This window comes from Eptatretus burgeri, chromosome 1 (assembly GCF_056783735.1).
Source record: "Eptatretus burgeri isolate ZD-2024b chromosome 1, Ebu_testis_v1, whole genome shotgun sequence".
Classification (NCBI taxonomy): domain Eukaryota; kingdom Metazoa; phylum Chordata; class Myxini; order Myxiniformes; family Myxinidae; genus Eptatretus; species Eptatretus burgeri.
The window spans coordinates 82247371-82266933 of NC_140961.1; the positions used below are offsets into that span (position 1 = coordinate 82247371).

A 19563-nucleotide genomic window follows, 5' to 3' on the forward strand; every position below is an offset into this window, starting at 1 on the left:
GCTCAGCAATCTTGACAATCTCAAAACATGAATCATGAATTAAATATCCTAATGTGATATTAGGAATGAGTAAGTTATTTTTGTTTATTTCTTCAATTGCAAATACCATGGTCAAGGCCCAACGTAATGCTTGTGGTTGAAAACTGCAGAAATAGGTTCAAATTAAATATAAAATTTCAATTCGGAAAATGAATTCATAAAGGCTTTTATCATTTCAGATCAAAGATTTACCAGCTTATTCATCTCCAACAATTAACTATCACACAAATAAATCACTCGAAATAAATGAGATCAAATATTAAAGAAAAAATATTCAGTTACAAGTCACCACAGAAATACTTACGAAGCACAAACTTTTGCCAAAGGTCGATTTTTCAGCAATGTGTGACCTTGCAGAATATTGCTGTGGATGGGGAAAAAACCTGCGAGAATTAAATCACCAAGTGATGAAATGCTGCTTGACACACTCAGATGCTCAGAATTATTTCCATGAATCTGTATTGATAGATGACTGATGCAAAGTAACAGGATGAACTGAATGAGTCCAATTTCTAAGTCCATCTTGTGACTTAACAAAACGTCTTCATCTATATGATGAGTTTTGTTGTGAAATAAAATATTGCATGAACATGTGTTATATATGAGTTATGTAACTGATTTGTTTTTTTTTCCTCATTTTCTTCTCAATTGCAGTGAAAATGTTCAGTATTTTCCTCTAAAAGACTAATGACTTCTCACCTCAAAAGATCCAGGAAATATCGCAATAAAGGTGAAAATTGTTCTTTCATACCCGTTAATTACTTAGTTATGATTAAAAATAATAACAATAATCAAAACAGTATTAAAATGCAATTGCCTGCCTATGGGGTGCCTGTTTGGGGGATCCATTTCTGATGATATCGAATACATTTAAATAAAACTGTCATTCTGCTAAATTGAAGTGAGTTGTGATTCGACTCATGAGAGCCAAAGCACACCTCAGCATTTCTGTGCAAATAAGTCGACATAAAAGGTTGCATGGTACATATCACAGCATCCTTCTGCAAATATGAAGACATAAATGTTGTATGGTACATACATCATCGCTCTGCAAATATATAGGCATAAAAGGTTGCATGGTACACTTCCATAAGCCTGTTGTTGGCTTCGCAGTTAGGGTGGCTTGCTTGTTATCCTATGGTCCTGAGTTTGAACCCTGTTGGCTGCTGAATTAACACCATGTGTTGTTGACTCAGCCTGTTATCGTTCTGAGGTCGGCAAAATTAGCACCAATGTACTGGTAATAGGGGCACTGCATCAGCAGCACAGCTACATCCCTAACCAATGATGCAATTAGCAGCCTCAATGCTGCACACAAGAGTATGTGTGTGCATACTTCCATCATGCTTTACTACTTTACTTTGGACTTCCAGTTCAGGGATTTTTCCATGTTTAGGTCAGTTGAATCTGCAGCTGCTGCTATCAATTCATCAGAGATAATTTTTCCGAATAAGATCCATTGTGTTTTTCTTCTATATTTTATCCTTGTGTTGCAGTTTGTAATTTATTCCAATTTTCCTCATTAAATACCTGACGTTATTGTGCAGTATGGTTAAATAAATTTTGGTGTTGCTCAAGGCCTACTCCTAGGATAGCTGCCATGAAAATTTGGTGTCCGTTTTGCCAACGTTCCTCGTTTTGTTTCTTTTTCCAAAATGTATTTTCTACATCCTCACAATTATCCTATTTCCCCTCATCACTTCAAAAAAAGAAGAAAAAAAAAACCCCCCGTTATTTTTCACTTTAAAACGATGTTGTTCTCCTTAAATTTATTTCTGCTTGAAATTATTGGTTCACGAAAATATATTATCATGAAAAAAATAAGTGACCAGTATATTCGTTATTGTTGTGTGTCTGTCTGTCTGTCTGTCTGTCTGTCTGTCTGTCTGTCTGTCTATGTCTGTCTATCTGTCTGTCCCGAGCATAGCTCCGTGAGTTTTGATCCGATCCTGATAAAAAAAATTGGTGGTAGGTTTATATCATGATCTAGTTGTGTTTTCCTGAAAATGAGCGTGGTGCGCCCATTATGGGCGGAGCCACGCCGAAAAAAAATGTGTTTTTAGGGGGTAGCCAATTTCAATTTGCATCTTCTCCTAGAGGGTTTGTCGAATCTGACAGGGTTTTTGGTTTTTGTTCAGCCCAATGGCACCTGCATAGCCACACGGAGCTCGATTTTTCATTTTTGTTCCAAGGTCAAGGTCTCAAGGTCACGAACTTAGAAAATTATTAATTTTGACTTAAAAAAATTTATTCTCCGAGGCGTTTGTCGAATCTGGCAAGGGTTTCGGCATTTGGTTATCCCATTGGCATCTGCATAGCCCCACAGAGCTCGATTTTTCATTTTCGTCTCAAGGTCAAGGCCACAAGGTCAAGTACTCAGAAAGTTTCGAATTTTGACATAAAATCATACGACCGCCCAAACTTTGAGAGCTATGATGACAATTTTTTTATGCATAATCTTGAGGTCATTCCCCACATAAAGATTTGAAACCATTTTGCTCTATCTCGAACACCTTGCCCGTGGCGCCCCCTTCAAGTTTGTTTTTATGCTGATTTCATCAAAGTATGGATAATCCGATGAGTGCGAAATGCCATATAGCCTATATGATGTTATATTGTTCCTGGAATGTTCCAGAGGAGGTTTTGCACCAAAGGCCATAATCCTTTACCTTTGACCTTTAAAGGTCACAAAGGTCAAATTTTCAAAGTTGTGGGAAACGAACCGGGTTTTCGACCTTCTTCGACGAACTAACTTCAATAAGCTATAGCACGTATCCTGTTTCCTTATTTTAATGTCCACAACATTGTTTTGTGACCTTTAAAGGTTATGCAAAGGTCAAATTTTGAAAGTTGTTGAACGAAACCGGGTTTTCGACATTTTGCAGCGAATAACCTGTCACTCGTACCACATCATGTTGATCATTTTTATACTTGGTCAAACATTATCACATTGTCTCATCCTTGACTTCTGAAACAATCTACATCGTCAAATACCGCTCGTGAACCATCGTCGTCTCAGACTTGTTTCTTTTAATCTCCCTTTTCTCAATATCTCTCCATCTGAATCTTCATTGAATGTAAACACTTCTTCCTTCTTCCAATAAAAACATTTATAAATATTTTTAAATGCCTCATTTGCCTTCTTTCTCCATTGTGAGTTCCCCACATATTTTTATTCTTCTCCTTCACCTTTATATATTACTCTTCTTTTTCCTCTTCACAGAGATTACTTTCCAAAACTGTCTGTCAGCTTTGTGCTTGATCCATCAACCATCGACCCATATCTATAGCACCACCTTTCTGCCTTCAACAAAAATTATTTCCACCCATGCCATGATTTTCATCTCTGCATGTCCAATTTTGGAATCCTGAAAAGTCCAGTTTGCAAAGGTTCATGACATGACAATAAAATGTGGCAATAAAATCCAATATGCTGGAAAAATATGCTCACGATATACGGGGTCTATTTCTGTTCATGACAATAAAATCCCCTTCATGTCATTTAATTGTGTCAATAGCATCCCCCACATCTCCGATGAGCCCATGTCCTTCAAACCCCACCCCTTATTTGTGTCCCATCTTCAGCATCCCTCAACTTCATGTTCCTTCTTTCCACTTTGCCCCTCACACCACCCTCAAAGATTCATGGTCACTCTTTCTGTATCCCTCCTCAACCCATCAGCTCAATGCATCCTCCACACCTCAAGCCCCTAAAATTTTCCTCCTCACCCCACCCACTCAATGCTGCCCCTCACCCCATCCTCTCAATATCTCCCTCTTACCATGCTCCCTCAAAGCCTCCATCCTGTCCTGCACCCTCCTGATGCCTCCTCACTGTTCCTAACTGTGTGGGCCACAAACATCCAAGGCCTCTACTCTACCCTGACAGATGTCTCCATCTAGGCCACTACTAATACATCAGATATCATCTCTTTAACAGAATCCTTCCTCCCAGACAATGTCCCTGACTCATTGGTGTCTCTCTCTGGCAGTGGCAGAGTTTCCCTTTGTATCAAAAACTCAATTTTGAACTGTCCTTATACTGATCTTTCACCTCCAACACACAGGAGTAACTTTGGCTGCCAATTCTCCGACACTCCAACCTCTTGTTCATCTGTGTGTTGTATCATCCACCAAACAGTCACAACTCCTTCCCCATCTCTCAGTCAACATGGATCATATTTTAACCAATCATCCCAACTTTCTCTTCATCATATGTGGTGATTTAAATAGTCACCATGCAACTGGGCTGGGTGTTGGTACCTGTCTCACCAGCCATTGCACTTCAGCAGAGAACTCCATGTGACTGACTCAATCTGTAAATTATCCCAACTGGATTTCTGCCAATTGCCAACTACCTGTATCACGTTTCTGCCTTCAACGGAAAGGAGACATTTTGGAGACCTTTTGCAATTCAACCCAATTGCAATATTCCCAACCTAGATAAATTTCCCACCTCTATTTCTTCCTCCCTTTGGACATCGTGATGACAAACTTTCCTGCAAAGGTTTCCTGCTCTTACTCTGCTTCCATTGGTTCATCAGATTATATGCTTGTGAGAGTTAACGTCTCTCTGGGTATTTTCAGTGAGCTGCCTCAGGGCCGGCAACTCTGGCAGTTCACTCAGGCAGATTGGTGGGGACTGCACGTCAGCATCTCACTTCCGAACTGGTCTCCTATATATACTGCCACTGATATTAACTCAGCCTCTAAATTCTTCTACATAAACCTGCTCTCTCTTATGCATAGATCCATCCCATCTTATCTTCAGTTAACCTACCCTTATTCTCACCCATGTTACACCAAATCCTGCGGTGAGGCTGTTGCTGTTAAATGACTTGCCTTATTTTCCTTGAAGGCAAACCTGAACAAAGGCAATCTCAGATCATTCCACACAAGCCCACAACAAGTTTGTCCACTCTTTGGAGAGTAAGAAAACTACATCTGGCCAACCTCAAGAATGAACTTTGTCTATTTCTGCAGTATGCACCATCTCCATCCCTTCCGACCAATAAAACCCTCCATCACTCATTTATTTTTCCCTCCATCTAAAATTCATTCAATGTTTTGCACGTTCCTTGGCTAATTAATTATCTCTCACTTTGTGAATTAAAGTTATTTCTCATACTAAACAGGGAATATTACTACAATTGAGGGTAGCAAAGAAAAAGAACAATATTATCTTGCAAATTCTCTTTTCGGTGGATTAAAAAAATTGGAATCGTGTTGATGTGCAGGTACAGCAGAATTGTTTTTTTCTGTGTCTTCTTTTTATTTTCCTCTTGCTCCTCTTAATATTTACCTGAATTGCTATTTTCAATGTATAACTTAGATAATTTGAGGGTTAATACAATATTTCACTCTATAAAAGACAGTTTATAATACAGAGGAATAAAAAAAAAATGGGTTTCACACAATTTTGAAACACTATTTGGATTTTAGATTTATTTGGATTGTCTAGCTTTTACATTTAAGATTTTACATTTACATTGTAGTATGTTGGTAGTGTAGAAGTGGATTTTCTCTTTAAGCATCTGTAATCAGTCTGAGTGAATATAGACATTGATCTCTTAACTCACAAAATATTAATTTAATTTATGTAATATGCTACAGTTGAGAGGATTCCATTGGAAACATACCATATTTTCCAGTGTATAAACTGTGGCAATGTATTAACTGTACCTCTGTTATTCACCCTCAAAAGAAAAAAAAAAAAAATTTCCGGTTTATTATCCGCACCCATATTTTTCAACCTCAAAATAAATGAATATATTGATCATTTTATTTTCTGATCTAGATCTAAATACGTTTGTACAGTAACTGTGAATGGAAGAAAGTGATAGAGGTATCAACATGCTTACTCCCGTGTCTGCTTAATTTAGTCTAAAAGTCTTATTCTCATTTTCAAGAAATTGACGAGAGAGGAGAGGATACCAAGTTTTTATTTGTATTTTTTTATTTTTTAATATTCTAAGGAGAATTTTTTTTGTTGCTAATAAAAGGGGAAAAAGGGATTCATACCAGTATCATACATATTTGTTGTAGATTTGTGGCCCTGAAAAGTGCCGTTTGGGTTTGATGAAGCTTTTCTGTGAAACCAGAGGAAATCCTCATAAATGCTTTCCTTGTCAAAGACAGCAGGTAACTCCTTGTCCAAATCAGGGTAGAGCAGGTCCCTGTTGCTGTCCATGTTGCTGTCATTTTAATTTCCAGCCTCCTCCTCCAAAATGATGTGGTCCTCTCTGCCGTCCATGTTGATGGAGATGCTGCATTTCAGAAATACTCACTTGATGATGTCAGACGGTATCTCCTCCCACACCTTGATGGTCAAACCGCAGATCATCAGAAGATCAACCTCATTCATCCACCCACTCTTGGTGTAGGTCTTCTCCCCATTCATTATCCAGTCAAACTAATAGCGACATATCCAGTCCTTGAACGGCTTGTTGAGGGACACATTGAGGAGCTGCAGGAGCGACGTCATCCCACCTAGGATGATAACGAGATCGGTGTTGGTTCTACAGAGCAGCGCTTTGGTGTCTTCCATCTTATGACATCTGAACACATCCAGGACGAGCATTCTCCATCGTCGGGAGAGACCGCCATCCAGCCTACTACTCCAGACCATGCACACCCAGTCCTGGATCAGTCCCTCGTCTATCCACCCCTTCTGCTGCGCATGAACAATGACGCCAGCTGGAAACTTGTCTTTGGGTAGTGTCTTACTTTTCAACACGACATACGGGGGATGCTTGCCACTGTCTGCGGTGCAGGCAGGCATGACAGTGAATCAGTCCTTCTCGTGACCAGTTGTGTTGATCATCACATTGCACAGAGGCTTATTTGAGGTGGGTACTCTGTTATTAGACTTGTAGCGGTCCTTTCCCTACAGAGACCAGATAGCATCCATTCGCTCATCGAATGTAACCAGTGTGTTTTCCCTCTAATGGAGGCCGGACAAAAAGGGGTGGAGCTGAGAGTGAGTCACGAGAGGTTTGGTGCATGGCTTCATCTGAAGGATGCTCTTCTGTTGTTTTTCTTGTTTGCCATATTTGTAGTGTTATAAAGTTAATTTTACACTCTGTCTGCAAGTGTCATCAGCTAAGACTCTAGCTGTTGTGAATAGTTCTTCTTTTGATGAGACCAGGTGTTCTTCTTTTGTGTTTAATGGTATTTTTAGAGTCACAATGATCTATGTGCAGTACGCCATGCACCTAAACTCCGGGCATCTCTGGTTTATTTGCTTCTTTAATTTCCACACAAGGTTAACAAAACGCTGTACAAATCATCTTAACCTGAACCGATTTTCCAAATTGAAATGGATAAGTTTAGCTTACCAGCAGTTCTGACTGCTAAAAAGGTGTTCATTTGGAATATAATTAAAATTCAGCATTGATAATTTTTACGACTGATTTTTTTCTATACCCATGTATGAACTACAACCCCAGCTTTTACCTTTTTCCGATAAAATAGTGTGGATTATACACTGGAAAATAGAGTAATTATCCATGTCCTCTGTTACTCTATCCATGTCCTCTCCTTTATTTATTTTCTCTGTTCAAACTGGTTGGATGAGTGAATTTTATATTGCAGGCACCTGCAATTGACCACAGGTGAGTTCAATTCCAAAGTAAAGGAGAATCACCTGCTTGAAATCTAATTATTTCAACCAACTTCTAAAAGGTGCCAATAATATTGTCCGGGCCATTTTAGGATTTCTTTGTGGAATACGCTAAGATTTAGTATTTTTTGCAGCTTCTTTTGTTTTGTTCCACTGCAAACCAAAATATATTCTTTTTTTCTACAATTTTCTGGAAGAATTGGTGCATTATTGGAAGAAAGTGCAAGGATGACAATATTTTTAGCCACGACAGTATCGGTAAACAAACTAATTAACATGAAATACATTCACTAATACAGAAATACCACATCAAAATGTAAGCCTGGAGTCCAAAAAGACCCTTGTTGGTAGGATTAGGGTTAAGTTGCCATGGTGAGGTATAATGTCTCAAAAATTTTTTTAACAACAGGTGAAACAGATGGCCTCATGGTGTTCCAACTGTGTTCGAATAAGTGTTATATTTATCAGCCACAAACCACTCACCTCAATCCAGAAAGCTGTGTGCTCACTACCACAAAATCGAATAATCAAATTGATAAATTTCAGTGTTGCAGCACATCCCTCAGACTCGAGGACTGGATCAAACAGCACATCCCATTGGCAATCACTAATATATTAGATATTGGTCTTATACAACATCCTTGTACATGCAAGAACCTAACGAGTATGCCTGCTCAACAAAGCGATTGTGCTCTTGGCCAGCTCCTCCTGAACAATCCGGAACATGCAGAGGATTATCATTATGAACGGTTCCAGATTATGGCACAAACACAAACCCAGGAACATTTTTGTATGATTTAAGCCACATTCATAAACACACAAGCTCCTACTCCTTGTAAACAAAAAGAGTTTGTGCAAACACTCCACTTGTTCTGAGCTTGCTCCATTATAAAAGGAAGTTTTAGGTTTGCTCGTTGCATTGTTGCCATTACGTGTATATTCATGATAGTAGCAATTATAAGAGCCAATCCATAATCGTCTGAGCAAATAAATTGTTGTGTTTGCATATCCAGTATTCTTGTATGTGCCCTGATGAGAGCAAGCTTTGGAAATGTCTATTTTTGTTTCAGCAATACATGCCCAAAATGACCATGACTTTCTCACATTCCTCAATTCTATCGCAGTTCCTCTTTTGCATCTCACCTTTCACCTCTGACCATTTACCCCACGATTTCTGTCTTTCATAAAGGATTTGTTGGGGACCCCCCCCCCCCTTTTGTGTCCCATGGTGGTATTTCCAAGCTTTCACCTTCACTCGTATTTCCATAAGTGATTGAACAGTCAATGTCCGTTCAATCACTGCAAGAGAACTGTGCCCGAAATAGACGATAAATGGGGTTTCTGAGAAGCCCATTCAAATGAATGTGGGAAAAGGGAAAAACCTTCCGACCCAAGCCCCAAAAGCCCAAAATAGGAGACTCATTTTCTCCCCACCTATCCCCTTCCCTCCAATACAAGCAAATGTAAAATTGAGACTCATTTTCTCCCCACCTATCCCCTTCCCTCCCATACAAGCAAATGCAAAATTGAGACTATGAAAGATTGAGACTAACTGCTTAAAGCACTTCTTCCCTTTTATATTTTCATTCCACTCAAAGAGCAAACCAACAAATATTTTCCCATGTTCTACTTTAGGGAATAACTTAATTTTCTTATAACATTCATTTCCATCGAGTATATTCACAAAGAATAAGTTGGAACTTGGTTCTTGGTTTAAGTGTATTTGCTGTGCAGATATCAAATGATAAACTTCTCTCAATGCTCTTATTTGACCACCTTCTGAGCCACATATCATTTTGAGATTGTTGTAAATTGTTTTTCCATTGTTCAATTGATAACCATCAAAGTTTTCAGTCCATTCAAGGATTTTTTTTTCTTTACATCCTCCAACTTATTTGTAATTAAATTTATCTGCATATTTGTTTTAACTACTTTTACCCCGGTTATTTATTCAATAAGACTTATTTGATATTTCTCACATTCTTTATGTTTCCCATTTAAATACCAAGGCTGATTAACTCTCAACTCTTAGTTTGGTTATTGTTTGGTTCTATTGTTTATAAGACAGTAAAAAGATGGGAGGAGCCTGTTAAAATTCCCAACCCAATATTTTAACACTAATACTTATAACCATAAGGGAGACGATTGATTCCATTCTATAAAATATATATTTTATCATCAAAAGCTCCTATTGCTTTATTATTTATCTCTTCTGTATATAAGTGATGTTTTGAACTTCTTATTGTATTCATTTTTCTGTACTCTTCCTTCTTTAAGGTTAAACAGTTGTAATAATGTTTAAAGTTTAATGTTTCCTTGATTATATATTTGTTTATTCCCTTCAGCTTCTTATCACACCTTTCAATGTTATTATTATCAATATACATGAAAGAATAAGACTTTGATCTCAATCCTATAAATTCACTCATGACCTTCCCACCCAATTCATATTTAAACTTACCAATAACCTTTTTATTATTTGATGAAAACAACACATCATCTGACTTATAATTACTTGCATCATATATATCAATATTATCAATCATATCCTCATATACATCACTTGTCTTAATTTCAAATATATAAAACAATCTTATTCCATATATAACAATGACACATTATCCTTATACTTTGATTTTAAATTATTCTAGTAATAGTCATATATTAAAGACTTTGACAAGTCAAGAATTGATGTTCCTATATAAATAGGTTTATTCATTTCAATACTCTTTTTTTCAAATGAATAGCACAAAACTTCTCTGAAAACACCTCCACTTGCTCAAAACTTGGTCTGTTAATTAACTTTGAAGCCTGCTTCCAAGATTGAGCAAGTCTTATATTTTGTCGCTTCCTAACAATTTCCATAGTCTTTCCAAATACAGCATTATTCATTAATTTTTAAAAGTCCTTCTCAAAATCTGTTTTTGGTTCTGTTCTCCTTTTTTTATTAAAATCAATATACTTCTTTAACCAATGACTTTGTTTAAATTTCAAAACTCTATGAATTTTCCTCACTCTCAACCCAGCAGAGAAATATTGTCTCAAGTTCCTTTGATGCAAAACATAACTTTCTTTATCATTTAGTGGAGTAAGTCGTTTTTCTGTAGATTTACCTTTTATATTAAATGACTGTTGGTAATCACTTAACCATTCTTTTGTTGGACTTTCTTTATCAGGGGCATAAAGAAGGTCTTTATTTTTGTTATGAAATTCTTCTGGATATTTTAAATCAACCTCAAAATAATATCCAACTTCAGGTTCATCCAATTATTTTTGAGAGGAAACAACAATGTCTTGTAAAACTTTTTCATAATGTTTTTCTTTAACCCATTTAAGTTTTCCATAAAGTAAAGATTGAGACATAGCCCACCCATACAAATTGTTAGCATCATAATATGTCAGGTAAGAGTTGTCCTCATTCTTATTATAATCAGGAAGATATTTGGTATTTTCGTTAGCATATCTCTTGGAACAGACTTGAGATATTCCTCCTCTTTTAGCCTTCTCTATCATTAAAAGCATATCTATATCAGTGATTAATTCCAAATTCTGTTTTGTCATTTTAACATAGCATTCCAAGCCAAATCTGGGGCTGTGTAAAATCCATAAGAATTTTTATTATGACAGACTGTTCTAAAAGTTTCAAACACATCAGCCAACAACAATACATCAGTTTTAAGATACAAATCATGATATTCTCCAAGATTCTTTATATTAAACTTCTCCAAAACCTTTTAGCTTGTGTATAAACTTTATTGGAAATATGAGTTTTATTCAACTTGCAATATAAACTTTCCCTTGAAGGAAGTTGTGTTTCTTTAAACTTCTCAAATGAATCCAAGTAGTCATATGGATATATTCCCTTTTGTGATAAAAGATCAATCTCTTCTTGATTTGAGAAATGTGATTTAAGATTCAGTAAGTTTTTATATTTGATGCTAAGTTAGATAAATGACTTGCCATAAACTTGTATGTGTCAATAAATTTGATATGGGTTATGAGGGAATTAGGAATTGTTTTTGTGAATGAGATGTATTTTTGATCTGTGTTAGGAATGGCAGAAATATCTCCAGATGTCTTTGAAAGTTCATTTATAAATTGATGTGTGTCATCATGAGTGTTGTGAAGAAAGACAGGAATAAAGTTTGGGGGCTTGAAATTAAGATTACAATGGGAATGAGCTGGACCTCGATATTTTCCAGTAAGATGACAATGATCCCGAACTTAGACCTCTCCCTTAATTTTCTGCTCACGAATATGATAGATACTGTCCTTTCTAAATTCCTTTTTCTCTACCTTTGTTAATGACATTGGTTTATAGGTTTTAACCATTATTTCTCTTTGTCTCATACAGTCTTTGTCCAATAACCTTACAAACTCATCTGAGGCATCTTCTCCTCTGTAAAGTTCTAACTTGTATTCATCACCAACAGATGATTTGATATAATAACAGAAACCACAAGGAGTATGTTTTTGATATTTATTTGTGTATGATTTGTTTGGATTTGGAGAAACAGTATCTATCTTTTCAAGGATACTTCAAAATCAGCATATATCACACGTGGTTGTTTTATAGATTTGTTAAAATCTTTGAATGATATGTTTGAACCTGCTTTTAGTAAATTGATTACGGTTGATTTATGATTACTGCAATATTTTGAATGTGGATTTAATCATTCTTTTCTATGAAAGGAGTTGAGACATCTCTTACAAGGATACATTTTACATTTTCTCTTGTATATTTATGATTTGGTTAATCTTGATAAATTTTTGATTAAAGCATAATGTGATTTTTCCTTTGAAGTAAAGTGGAGAAGGTCAATGTGTGTTTCATCATTTTTATAGATGTTTGATATTTTAATATTTGAACTTTGTTTGTATCTGTTAATCCATTTACATTAACAGAGAGATTATTCATTTTGTCAAATTTAGGAATATCTCTCAATGACATTGGAAACTTTAAATCTTTAACATTTAATGAATTCTCGTATTTCTTATAATGTTCAACCCTTTCATGATTCCATTGTGGAGGATGTTGGTGAGCAATAACAGACCATGGAGAATATTTATTATCTTTGCTTTGAATATTAACAACTGCTTTCTTAAAGGCCCGGTCACACCTTGACGTTTTAGCCAGCGATGGCAACGTGTTAAAATGTATGTAAAACGCTGGCTTACGTTGAACTTTTGATGTTTTTTTTTAAAGATTTGGACGTATTTATAGCGACTTGGTCTTATGTATAACGCATTGGTAACTACACAGAACGTTTCGTTGTGTTATAGATAACTTATACCAACGAATGCTGAACCTGTTGTCGGCCTACACAACCGATGCCCAACGATAGTCTATCTTAGGCATAGTGCGTTGAACGCATCGCTGACGATGTTGTGACGTAGCCTATTAAAAGGCTGACGCACAACGATTCAAATCATAACTGCCGTAGAAATGGAAGGGTCAAAATCGCGGTCACACCTTGGCGATCTTGCCAGCGTATGCCGACGTAACAAAAAGTGTGTCTAAAACGTTGGGGCACGTCGAATACGGTATGGGTAAGTTTGGTATGCGCGAGTAGAACGCTAAATACGCTATCATAAGTCGTAGTAAGTAGAGTACGTCAAGAAATTTTGAACATGTTCAAAATTTTACGATGTACTCGGCGTATGACACACGTTCGCATGCGATGAGGATAAGTTTTACACACGATATGTGGACGCTTACACACGTCCACAAAGGCTACTTATAAGCTACCCATAAGTCGAAACACGTCGCGGTAATGTCTTTTTTTACGCAAAACTTATTTCTAACTTATGTTTGACGTGCTTTGAACCAATTCTTTACGTAGTCCCAACACACATCGACGTATGTAGACGTATTCCAATGACGTCTTCCGGTCGACAAAAAAAAAAAAAATGAATGTGTTTCTAGCTTACAACTGCCATATAAAGACGTGTTCCCAGCGGTTTTGGGAATTGGTATATAAAAATGCTGCTCATAAAAGGGGAACCCAACAATGTTTGAGTTCCTTTTTGAGTCGATGTCCATGTCAGCAGTAACAGTATCAGTATCAGTATCAGTATTAGTATTAGTATTAGTAGTAGTTTGTTCATGTTGGCAGTAGTAGGTGGATGTGAGGGGGAGGGTGTGGGTTATGATGGATCGTCCTTGCGTCCGCGTGTCCACGGGTAGGTTCATAGGCTGCCACTCAACGATTTAAATGGCTGCATCTCCACTATTGAAAGTAGACGCTTGCGCTCAACAATTTGAATTTTTTTACACTCAACGACTTTTAAACGGTACCACTCAGCTAGTTTCATTGTTTACAATGAACGATTTAAATTGCTGTCACTCGCCTTTGTTTTTTGTTTTTTGTTTTTTGTTTTTGATGCTGGGGTTTGGAAATTTGAAGCGTTTCTTCTGAACGTGTTAAAATGCTCAAACTCGACTATTTTAAATAGACGCTGCCAATGGACAATTGGAATCATAGCCAAGCTAGACATCGAAGTGTGAACATCCTCGTCATGCCGAAGAAAAGTTTGAAGAATGCTGCAAATAAGTGTCCTGGCCGTGGCCTTGGACGCTGACGCAAGGACGATCCATTATACCGACGTCTTTCAGCCTATGAGTAACTTAAAAGTAACGTCTGTCGACGTGTGGCAACGATCGCGTAACGTGCCAACAACACGTTAATCATAGGTTAGAAATAAGTTTCGGGTACGCTAAACATTACCTCGGCGTGTCTCAACTTATGATTAACTTACAAGTAGCATGTGTTGACGTCTGTCAACGATCGCAGACCGTGCCTACAACTTGTGGCCAGCGTAGCGGAACGTGTGAGTCATACGCCAGCATATGTCGTGAAATTTCAAGCATGAAAAAATTTGAGGACAACCGAAAAGTACAACGTTTAAAGCCAACGTACAACGACGTATGGCAACGTACTACGACGTATGCCAGCGTGCTCTCAATGTTATCAAAACTTACCCATAACGTATTCAACGTGTGCCAGCATTTTCGAAAAAAAATTCAAAAATCGGCATACGTTGGCTAAAACGTCAAGGTGTGACCGGGCCTTAAGTTTTATCTCTTTTGGTAAATCAATATAAGAAGAAGCTTGAAGAGGATCTGATTTTAAGGTGTGTATATCTGAATAGATTATTTTTGTAATAGCAAATCCACTACCTACTACAGTGTAATCAGCATCTTGTTCTTGTCTCTGGAGTTCATCATAAACATCACATCTTACAAAATGTTGAAATGATGAGATAAAGTGAGGGTTTGTCCTCATATAGGGAGAAGTTTCATCACCTTCTCTTACCATAGTCAATTTTACTCCCATATAAAACTTAAAAGTTTTCATTTCACTTAATGTGTATTGAATTATACTTTCAATACTTTGTTTAACCGTATCAACAGCTTCAATGTTTGAAGATGGTCCAGGGTATTGAAAGTGAAATAATGTTATTTTTATATGTCCTTTAAATGCCCCATCAGTGTTTTCAATGGAGAATTTAGTGGCACCTTCCCTTTCTTCACTGTTCTTGTGTTTGCCTGATTGAAGGTGTTTATTATAATTTTTAAAAAGAATATCATAATCAAATCTATCACAATTTTTTGTTTCTTGGTCAATTGGAGATATTTTTCTGAAAAAGATTGAATGTGTGATTGTCGGTTTGAAGGTGTTTTTTATAACATTTATATTCATGATTACAAACATCGCAGTATGTTGTATTCACCATATTTATACAACAAAACTTTGCCAAAAATAAAATTTTCTTGATGAAAATTCCGTATAATTTATAGGTTAATCTGTGCTTTACACCATTTTATCCTCCAATTTTTTTCACTTTATAAATACAATGTATCAAGACTCAAAAGACAAATTTCAGTCATTCTCTTCATTTGTAAAATATACTGATAAATATGTCAAGGATGTAAAATTGAATGAAGATAAATATAACAACGATTGGATGAAAAAATTTATGGTGAATAATTAATATGAGTTCTTCAATTTCCTTCAGTGGAAGGGCTTTTCATATATCTGGAAGAACATCCATAAAAGTAGCTCGAACAAAAGTTTCTCCTCTCCTTCTGGCAATACATTCAAAACTAGAAAAAGCAATGAAACACGAAAAAGTATCAAAAAAGAAAAACCTTATGGATGAAGCTTCAGAAAGAAAACATGAGACCATCTGTTATATGCAAGGAGAAATTTGTATTTTTTTTCAACAACCCTAAAGATGTAAATCCTGATGAAATAAAGGATGTTAATATATCACGTGACATGACATTTCGTTCAAGAGTAGTTAAGGACCATTTTAAAATTACCGTTAATATAAAAAATGTAGTAGTAGAATCTGTTTATGAAAAGAAGTATATAGATATCTATGCTCATGATTTTTCTACTAAGTAAATATGAGTCATTATTCAACTAAAGATTTTGAAGATTATGTGAGTGATGATAGTGTCTCTGTTGGAAAAGAAGACAATTATGATACCGAGAGTTTGTGTTCAAATGATAGTTATGAAAGTAGTTTTGTAGATGATTGTGAAATCACCAATAAAAGTACTGAAGATGATACCGAAGATGAATTTTAGTTGAAGTTAAGTTATACTTTATAAATATGAATAGTTTACTAAATTTTGAGCCTCGTGAATTTCCTGATTCTCCATATGACAAATTTTAGAATTGTTCTGTGTGTGAAAGACGGGGATTATACACAGAGTCAAAAGCCTATAAACAATGTATATACTGGATTATCTTCCAATTAAAGATAATAAAAAATATATAAAAAGGAATATAATTATTTGAGATTTACACCAAAAATGAAACACATTACAAGATTGATTTGAGAAAGGAATGTAAAGTATGATCGTGATAATACACCATTTGTTTCAAGAGAAGAGACAACAAATGATGAGCATGTTTCGTGGATTGATGATTTGTATTAACGATTGTCATTTTCAGGGAAATATCAACACAAGATATTGTATAAATAAAATAATGGATTATCTTGAAATAAAACCTGAACTTCGGATAAAACAGAGTTTTTAAAAAAGCCAATAAAAAATTAAATAACCTGTTTACGAAATATACAAATGAATGATCTTTTACCCATTTGGAAAAATAAGATAAAATTTAGCAACCATAAAAATATTCCAAATACATTAATATGTCTCATAGTTTGTTCAAGCGGATGTAGAAAAAACCTGCTTACTTTTAAAGATTCTCCTTTCTCCCAACTTTTTAGATTATGATAATTCTATAATTTTCACAAAGTCGAGTTTTCAACGTGAGTATCAACTACTCTCACAAGGTTTTAATGCTGGTCTTCAAAAAGAAGATATAATCGGTTTATTTAAACTTCAAAACAAACTAAATGATTACACCATTGAAGATATTGTTATGAATCTGGGAATTGGATTGCACACAACATACAGGTTTCTTAAGTCAGCAATGTCGATAAGTGCTTGTTCCCAAGATAGCTCACCTTTCATTGTTTACATGTTCAGAAATCGATTAGATGTGCTGCGGATCGATTTAATAGTTAGGGAACGAACAATGGAGACACCCCTCCCCCTCTTCTGCGAAGAGGAAGAAGAACCCTGCGGTCCCGTGACTCATGACGCAATAACTCCCTCCCACCCGTGGGTGAGCGGGGGGGGGGGGGTGGGGGGTGGATGGAGCATGAGGGCATGAGTCTCGCTGGGATCGGGGGAAGGGCGGAGAAGGATAAAAGGAGATCTTTTTCTTTTGTTCAGGGCAGAGTTGGAGAGGGCAGAGTTGGAGAAGGGACTTTAGAGTAGCCATTTAGCAGACCGTCGGGTCCTGCTTGGCTTGCATTAGGGTTGAGGCCTTCGGAAGCTTTTTGCTTCAGCTGGCTCAGTGAGCTTTGGCTGAGGCCTGACTTGGGAGGAGGCTTTTTGGAGGCTCTTTGCTTTGATGGTTTCGTGAGCTTCGGCTTCTGCTTGGCTCGGCAGAGCTTGTTGCTTCAAGCTGCACTGTTTGGAAGGAAGTTAAGCCGGTCGCTCGGCTCGAGCTGCGAGTGGTGGCTTCGTTTCTTGGTTCATGGAGCTCTTTGTTCTCCATTTTGGTTCCCGGCTTGGTGCGACTCATCGACCTCTTCATGGAGGTGGTTTCTCGGGGAAGCGACACATTGACGGGAAGGTTCGGCGCCTAGTCTCACGAGCACGTGTTGAAAAGCGCGGGAGATGGTTCCTCGGGGAACTCACGCATCGACGGGAAGGATCGGCACCTCGTCTCACCAGCATGTGTTGAGAAGCGCGGGAGGTGGTTCCTCGGGGAAGCGACGCTTCGACGGGAAGGATCGGTGCCTTCTCTCACCAGCACAGGTTGAGAAGCGTGGGAGGTGGTTCCACGGGGAAGCGATGCATCGACGGGAAGGAACGGCACCTCGTCTCACCAGCACGTGTTGAGAAGTGCGGGAGGTGGTTCCTCGGGGAAGCGACACATCGACGGGAAGTTTCGGCGCCTCATCTCACCAGCACGTGTTGATATGCGCGGGAGGTGGTTCTTCGGGGAAGCGACGCATCGACGGGAAGGATCGGCGACTCGTCTCACCAGCACGTGTTGAGAAGCGTGGGAGGATTCACCGGAGCACGGGAAGGATCACGGCTCGGCAATTGGATTCAGTTCGCTCTCGTTGGAGCCCGGGTCTGAACAACTTGAAGACCACACGAGGTGGAGAGGTTCGAGATAGGTTATGGGTTTCAGCTCACCTGTCCTCCAAGCTGGAGGCCGTTATTAAAGGCCTCTGCCACCATTTTTGGGGTGTGTGTGTGTGTGTGTGTGTGTGTGTGTGTGTGTGTGTGTGTGTGTGTGTGTGTGTGTGTGTGTGCGTACTTGTGTCCATGGGCCCGTCTAATAAGTAGGAACTGCTGTTAAGTGCAAGTGACTGTACATAATAAGTAGACGGTTGTAGTTCTTTTGTCGTGCTTTTGTTGCTTGTATCGGTGCATATGTGTTTTGCCTTGTTTAATTGCATACGTGCTTTATTATAATAAATGTCCTTCTGTGAATGTAAACCTGTTCGTTGCGTCCATTCCCTCATTAAACTGCCCCATCTTGCACTCGGAATATAGTTTGTTTTTAAATAGCTGATAAATAGAATCGGATCCGGCAAGGTCTGGCGATAATACCCGCTCATTTATCCCAGAAAGGAACAGACTGCTTAAGCGGTTCATGTCCAAGCAGGCCTTTGCTGAGGTACGGTCCCTTGGTAGGTTACCTGCGCGGGTACTTAGGTATATCGATATTCGGCGATTGACCCTATTTTGCGCAGGGCGAATACGGACTGGGCCGTGGTGGGATTAAAATCCCACCCGTGACTGGTTTCTGGCGTTGTTCCAGAAAGTCACGACTGGATTGTCCGTTCGGTGGGTGAAGCGACTGCTATTGTTAAGATGCGGTCATTCGCACGCCGACGGGCGGGAATTCTACAACACTGGTGTCAGCAGTGGGATTCAAATTCATTCCCCTCCAAACTAAATAACGGGAATCGGATCAGGGGTGTGCAAAGTGACTCTCGATTCCCACCAAAATACGAGCTTTAAATTATTTCCGAGAAGCAAGATGGCAGTTCAAGGCGAACGGGTGCAGGGTAGTTTAGGAATGTGTGTTGATGTAGGATCCATGGCCCCGGACGGTTCTTCTTTTTTAACCCCACCGCTAATTGCAATCAGTGGGGGCACTCACCTTCATACACTGAGCATGAACTTTGCCGGCAAACAGACTCGAAGTCGCAAAATAGCGGCGCTGCCGCATCTCAGTGCAACACGTAGTGGGCTGCTATTAATGGCGCAGCAAACGGCACGAGACGAGGCGGGGCTCCCAACCAACGATTGAAACCACGTGATCATGGCAGGCGAGGCTGGTGGACATTGG

At 38.1% G+C, this 19563-nt stretch overlaps 1 protein-coding gene across 1 annotated transcript in view; it reads right to left on the minus strand.

Moving 5' to 3' along the window:
• Positions 1-8288: 8288 nt before the first annotated feature.
• Positions 8289-19563, minus strand: part of LOC147034846 (extracellular calcium-sensing receptor-like) — a 45813-nt gene continuing 34538 nt past the window's right edge. The window contains exon 4 of the mRNA XM_085857500.1: positions 8289-8368. Within this exon, the coding sequence (XP_085713626.1) occupies positions 8289-8368 (80 nt within the window). The remainder of the gene's footprint in view (positions 8369-19563) is intronic.